We start from the raw sequence: 6,807 nt of genomic DNA, 5'->3' as shown, positions 1-6,807 counted from the left end.
GAAAGCTGTTGGATTCACTTAATGTTTTGATCCTCTAAAATAATCAATATGATAGTTCTCGTGCGGTGAGAAGGTTTTGGAAGGATTGCAGCTTCCTTAGGGTGGTCGGCGGAGATCAGTATGGTCGGCCCAGAACAAATTTCATGAGAATCAAGAAACGATTTTCACAGGCGGTGCCATTATCTAGATGTGAAACATGAAATTGACGATGAGTTGATAAAGTCTATCGTAGAAGGTCACCGCTACGATGGTAGAAGTCTCTAATGGATGTAGAGGGGTGTACCTGTTAGATTATCATTATGCCTCAATTAGTGAACTCAGAGAGGTGGAACTTGCAACTATGTCATGAACTATACCTTGGCATGGCATATAATCATACCTATATATGAATGACGGTTAAAATCGCCCCAAACGAATGTGACACTTTGTACGGGAACTGTCAGATGAATTCCAATAGTTAAAATATGTGCGGTGTGTTCTAACTTTGGTGTGCAGCCCCTTACTGAATGTATATTAGCATGACGAAACTCTGCATTATACCTTCATATTAGATTGATCTTACCATAATATTTAGTTCGTCCGAAACACCAAACATAGTGTATGTGCGTCAAATTCATGTTGAAATATCTGACGTACGAAAGGTTTTCCATTTTAAACAAAATTTAAAATAAACTAAGACCATGTTTAAATAGTAATTTGCATAAAGTCTAAAAATTTAAAAGTCATTGCTACTACTATCATTACATATTACTCCACTTTACAAAAAAAATCAAACCTTGTTACTTCCTTCTATTTCCAAAACAGATTAGTCGTCAATGCCACGCATTAGGTAAGTCCAAACAACCGTGTTATAAATTCCAAACCCAAAGAAAGAGAAAGAAGAATTTGACCTACAAAACGAGGGAATTCTTGTGATAAATTAACTTTTAATTTTTGTAACGAAAGAGTTTAAATAAGAAAGAGTGGACCCAGGAAGCACATCATTCTTGACTAGTAGTATTTCTCTAGTTAAGAATTAAGATATCTAAACTCGTGAACGAGATCCACTTGATTATTAAAATAAATTAAATCTTTACAAGTTTCATTCATTACTATTATACACTAGTCTAGTATTAGACATACCTAACTAAAAATTTTATTCAAACAATAACTATTCTATCCCTTCCAAAAGTAATTGACACCAACTAATACGCCTTGAAGAAAAGGTAAGATAAGCATTTAAATTAAAAAATGAAAAAGACCATCATGGCGGCCGACGTCTTAGCAACGAGTCAAGTTGAACTTAAACTATTGAATCTATAAACTTTTCTAAAAATTCCAACACAAAACCAACACTTCTTCTTCTCCTCCTCACACCCCCATAAAAACCTAACACCCTCGCCGGAGCAAATTTCCCGGAGATAAAAAATGGACACCAAAGAGAAACACGCGATGATCCGCGACATCGGTTTACAAATAGTTATGATACTTGCAATGATCTTAATCTTCCTCAGCATGCACGGTATTCCCCAGAAATTTCTCGCTAAACTCCGAATCCGCAACCGAACCGGTATCAAAGCCAAGCGTCACTTCGTTAGAGGCGCTCAGCTTCTCACACAAGCGAGATCTTCCAAAAACAAATCCAGATCCGCCATCAACAACCTCGCCAACGAGGCCCTAGCCGAAGCCGAAAAAGCAATCGAACTCGATCCTAAAGACGCCGCTTCGTATCTTCTCAAAGCTATGGTTCTAGATCTTCAGGGTTTTAGAACCTCCGCTCTTGAATCGCTCGACGCGGCGTTGTCTCCTCTCGCTGCTGGTTCTCTTGCTGAGGGAGAACGTGGTGACGCGTTGTTTAAGAGAGCTGAGCTGAAACTCGCGACGAGTGAACGCGGACGAGTTGACTCGGCGCTTGCGGATTTGACTGAGTCGGTGATTTTGAGTCCGAAGAACGCGAAGGCTTGGTGTGCGTTAGGGGAGTGCTATGAAGGGAAGAAAATGGAGGTGGAAGCTAAGAAAGCGTACAAGGAGGCTCTTGAGTTGGAGCCACAGTTTTCTGTGCCGGTAGAAGCACTTAACAGGTTGGGTTCATAATCGATTTTTGTATCAGCTTTTGGATTAACTATCTGCAAAATCTTTGTTATAGGAAGAGCAAAGTTCCGGGAATAATGGCTATTACAATTTTAATAATTAATTTCCTTTTCTATTATTTCTTCCTTCGAATTACTACTAAGAAAGTAACGAGTTATCTTTTCGTTGATCCGAAAGCAACATTAGTACTTTTAAGATAACTTGTGCACGAATCTACAACTTTTTTAATTTTTAGGAAAAGAAAAATCATTTTCCCACCCACATTTCTAAAAATGTTCTTTTTCAATAGTCTGAACTGATTTTGAGAGTATAGATTAAGGAAAATGATTTAAAGCATATGTTAAGAAATTAAACATATCTATTAAATCTGCGGTACTTAGAACATAAGTTAGCATAACCTATAAATTATACAAACTCTTCTCAGAATAAAATGACAACAATATATAGACTCGATACCCCTGCTGTACGTCACATATATGCTTGCGGTTATAATAAGTTTATATAAGATAAATGAAATCCATTTGGTTGATCTGATTTAGGGTCAGGTTGTTTTGGATTTTTTTAAAATGATTTTTTATAAAGTTGTATATTTTGTTTTAAATTTTTTTATAAAAAGAACTTTTCATTATTAGTTTGAATAGTCATTTTTAAAATATTATTTTAAATATTTTATAATTTTATTAAAATATTTTTTGAATATTAAAATTTCAAAAAATTGTTTAATTTTGAAAATATTTTTTGAGATATAATTTTTTTAAAAATTGTGATTGTGATAATATTTTGATCTTTAATAATATATTTTATATTATAGAATTACAAATTTGATCTTTTAATTTATAAAAATTAAATTAATTTTTTTTACAATATTTTAAAGAAACATTTTTATATAATCTATTTTAAAAAATATAAAAAAAAATCTATTTTTTAAAAATTAAAACAAACTTACTTTTATAAAAAGAATTTAATCCACTTTTTGTAAAAAAGATTGTCGGCTCATTAAAAAATCACCAAATTGTGAAATTATCTTAGTTGTTGTTTTAAAATAAACACGTTTGATGGGATGGGATGGGATCCACGGCGTTTATTATTAGATAATGATGCAAAAATATTTTTTATTATAAAAAATTATGGAATCTTAAAATTATTGATATATATTCACATTTTTATTTTAATGTATAATATTCGGACATGAATATTTATTATTAAAATATATTTTAATGAATGGCTAAATTGTTCAAATTTAAAATACATAATTATTAATATATAAGAATAAGTCTTATTTCATTTATTGGTCAGATATATGAATTAACTTTTCTCTAAATTATTAGTATTTTTGAGATTTTTTAAATAATTCATTTTATATTTTTTAAGAGGTATTCTATCTTATTCCATTTAATGGTCTGGGGCTACATGGATAAACTTTTCTTGGCATAGTTAATTTTGAATTTCTTTTTCATAATTTCTCTTATGTAAGTTCTTTTTCAAGACTGACTCTACCTTTTACTAACTCTTTGAATCTTCTCTACCTATTCTACTCTATTATTTTTCTTATACAAATATTATTGGAGGTGTAAGTGTTAGTGCTAAGCATTATTGAGAGGGTGGGTTATAAATTTGATCAAAAGTTATTAGAAACTATATTTTTCTTCAACAATTGGATTCATCGCACCAATTGTAGCTGGTACTAACCCTGTCTATTGGGTTTCTTTCAGCAATGGGGAAAAAGATGCAGTGTCGTCTTGAACTTCTATTGGGAAAGAATGTCTGTTGGAGAGGTGTTTCATTAGCTCTGGCACCACATGTCATCTCAGAGTTTAGGTGTTTCATGGAGCAAATGAGGTCTTGCTCACTGAAGGCTCAAGTGGTAGATCAATATCATCAAAGCTGTTCTAAAATGAAAAATAAATAAATTTGTTAGTCCACTACTGGTTTCTACTCAGTGCTCATCAATGTATACATCACTAAAAACATGTGAGAAATTGAGTACTTTCTTTGTTGTATCAAATTTTCCCTTTTAACTACTATTATTTTTTACTCAACCTTAGAAAGGTTTTAACAAAAGGCAAAGATCTTGTATGTTCTCAAAGGATCATATATGAACTGCACCTTTTTTCATTGCAAAGGCAAAGGAGTGATTTGGTGCTAATACTGAGTAAAAAATGTTACACGTAAGTATCTTGTGTCAATCGAGTGAGAGCCTGACTCATTGTAAGAGATATCCAACACTTTAAGCGACTTGAGTGATCTGAGAGGCTTCAGAGCAGTAAAACTACCAAATTTGTTATGACTCAGATTTAAGGAAGATAGAAGTTGCATAGCTTCCAACCCTGTCAAAAAAAATCAGTGTGAGTCCCTCTTTTGTCTTTTAGATGCAATAAAAGAAGCTAAAATTGTAAGAAGTGATTATCCAGATATAACCTATACTAGAGAACTTGCAGGATTTAATTTATTTGCATAATAACTCGAAAGAAGACATCAAGTTTGACATAGTGGGGTTTATCGATATTGCATGAAAGTGATGAAATAGAATGCAAGAAGCTAAAATGATAAAAGATAAGCAGCCAAGGGGATACATGATGTATAATTTAGAGAGACCCTTCAGAATTTATTTTCCTTGCAAAGTAATCTCAAAGACTTTGTCTTGTTTGATGTTGAGTTTATAACAGCCACATCTCCAAGTACAAATTATATAAGCTCCATATGACTTGATGAAACTTTTAGTAAATTGACAAACCTCAACATGAACAAATAAATTTGATTTATCATGGAAGGAATAGAAAATTTGCAATACTATAAAGATAGTTGTAAATCTAAAAATACATTCATAAAAGCTTAGAAATTCAAGTGCACTTTCATTGAAAATATAGTTGATCATTAAAAAAAAAAAAAGTAGAGAATTACATTCAATTTCAGAACTCAAGCACGAAGTTGGTAGTAAAGTATTTTGGCATCAACATTTTTTCTCATTTTTAGATAAGAATCGTAGAAAATCCTTAGTTTTTTTTTTTCTTTCAGAAAATTCATTAAAAATAAACACACTAAAATATGTTCAATATTGAAAAAGAGTAAATTACCTGCTGAAGTAATACCAGACTATGCTCATCCTTGTAGTATAGTGAATGTGTTGAATCCAACTCCACCAAATCAGTGTAAAGTTTAAGAACTTTTTCAGTATGGTTTTTTCTTTTGTCATGTTGATGCGTTAACAAATCAAGAGCAGTCAAAAGTCTAGCAAGTGAAAGCTTTCCAATTTTACTACAAAAATCAAACAAAGCACAATATCATATTGAAATATAACTAGAAAATATGGGAAAAGAACGAACTCGGTGGCCTTTAAAACCATACAGCCATACATTTCACGAATCCACCTTACCACTCATCTTCAGACAATAAATCCCGAAAATTAGTTATTTCTTCTTCAATTGCCTTCATGCACCAATAGGAAGTTGTTGGAATATGGAGATCAACAGATATAATGGAATCCGAGTCTTCAAAATGATCAATCTTTGGGAAATTATTGTCCTTCCATGAAGTCAACTTTCCACCTTGTTCTTCAACAGGTTTGGTAGAAGCAGTTTGTACGCACAATTTAAAGGCAATTTGGGAAGGATCCCCATACTGATATCCATTTGAAGATACAATACCCATAGAGTGTCCAGTAGCAATCTCTATAGAGTAAGTTTTTTATTGTTCGAGCTCCATATTACCAAGGTTTAGGTACGCACCCCAAACTTCATTAGTACTAGAGTTATTTGTTAAAAGTGGTTTCCAAATAAGATCTTCCTTCAAGAGTTCAGATTTAACAATCACCGTAGATAGGTTGATGTTGGAAATCCCCCAAAATCTATGGAGAATTTCAATCAATCTTGATGAACAAGATTGTAATTACCCACACAATAACAACGAAAAGAGAAGAACAATGGAGAAAGAAAGTAACGTAAAGAACGATGAAGGAGAAAAGTAAAGAAAGTAACGTAAAGAACGATGAATGAGAAAAGTAATAAAATTGTGTCGAGTTTCTCTCTGCCCACAAATTTTGGAAAACTTGTTATTCACTTTTGCAGTTGCAAAATACTATGAATACAATGTGTTGTGAATACTGTATTCACATCTCTTACAAAATAAGGGTTACTCCCTTTATTTATAGATTTATGTTAACTTGGACCACAAGTCAAAACCCAAAATTATAAAAGCCCAAAATAGCTAACACTACTCAACACACTAGGTGGTTGGACACTTCCTTGCTCTATCGAGCAACCTGCTTCGACACAAGGAATTACAATTCAACACACCACCTAATTCATTGTGTCTAAGTTATCTACATTCATCATAGCTCTTAGTCTTCTGAACACTTTGACCTGCACTCCCTTCGTCATGATGTCTGCAATCTGATTCTCAGTTCTGCAGTGTTCCACATCCATCTTCCCATTTGCTACCTGCTCTCAAAGATAATGGAACCTCATCTCGATGTGCTTGCTTCGACCATGTGCTATCAGATTCTTCGCCAGATTGATAGATGACATGCTTTCGATCTTCATGGTAATTGCTTCATGACTCTTTGTTGTTATCTCTTCGACCAGACTCACCATCCATGTTTCTTGACATGCACAAAGAGAAGTAGCTATGTATTCTGCTTCACATAACGATAACGCCACTACTAGCTACTTTCTCGAACTCTAAACAACTGGTGCACTACCTAGCATAAACACATAACCAACTGTGGATTTTCGATCCTCA

At 33.1% G+C, this 6,807-nt stretch overlaps 2 protein-coding genes across 2 annotated transcripts; one reads left to right on the top strand and one right to left on the bottom strand.

Annotated features, from left to right (window-relative positions):
* The first annotated feature begins 1,030 nt into the window (after positions 1-1,030).
* LOC127088278 (uncharacterized) lies at positions 1,031-4,109 on the top strand. Its single transcript, XM_051029201.1, has 2 exons — positions 1,031-2,060; positions 3,783-4,109. Exons 1-2 carry the CDS (start codon positions 1,408-1,410, stop codon positions 3,811-3,813), a joined length of 684 nt encoding a protein of 227 aa, XP_050885158.1. The 5' UTR covers positions 1,031-1,407; the 3' UTR covers positions 3,814-4,109.
* A 96-nt stretch (positions 4,110-4,205) lies between these two features.
* Positions 4,206-5,792, bottom strand: LOC127079194 (geranylgeranyl transferase type-2 subunit alpha 1). Its single transcript, XM_051019613.1, has 4 exons — positions 5,444-5,792; positions 5,145-5,325; positions 4,862-4,880; positions 4,206-4,397 (listed from the first exon to the last, which is right to left on the bottom strand). The coding sequence occupies exons 1-4, from the start codon at positions 5,716-5,718 to the stop codon at positions 4,213-4,215; spliced, it is 660 nt and encodes a 219-aa protein (XP_050875570.1). The 5' UTR covers positions 5,719-5,792; the 3' UTR covers positions 4,206-4,212.
* Positions 5,793-6,807: the final 1,015 nt, after the last annotated feature.

Source organism: Lathyrus oleraceus, chromosome 5 (genome assembly GCF_024323335.1).
Source record: "Lathyrus oleraceus cultivar Zhongwan6 chromosome 5, CAAS_Psat_ZW6_1.0, whole genome shotgun sequence".
NCBI lineage: Eukaryota > Viridiplantae > Streptophyta > Magnoliopsida > Fabales > Fabaceae > Lathyrus > Lathyrus oleraceus.
Note: the sequence above shows the minus strand (reverse complement) of the source record. Positions and strands in the feature narration are given on the sequence as shown.

Bases quoted from the DNA above. Each gene is read 5' to 3' on its own strand.
- LOC127088278 (XM_051029201.1), top strand. From the start codon at position 1,408: ATGGACACCAAAGAGAAACACGCGATGATCCGCGACATCGGTTTACAA. The intron at 2,061-3,782 runs GTTGGGTTCATA...GGTTTCTTTCAG, and splicing joins CCGGTAGAAGCACTTAACAG to CAATGGGGAAAAAGATGCAG.
- LOC127079194 (XM_051019613.1), bottom strand. From the start codon at position 5,718: ATGGGTATTGTATCTTCAAATGGATATCAGTATGGGGATCCTTCCCAA. The intron at 5,326-5,443 runs GTAAGGTGGATT...TGATTTTTGTAG, and splicing joins TTATTGTCTGAAGATGAGTG to TAAAATTGGAAAGCTTTCAC.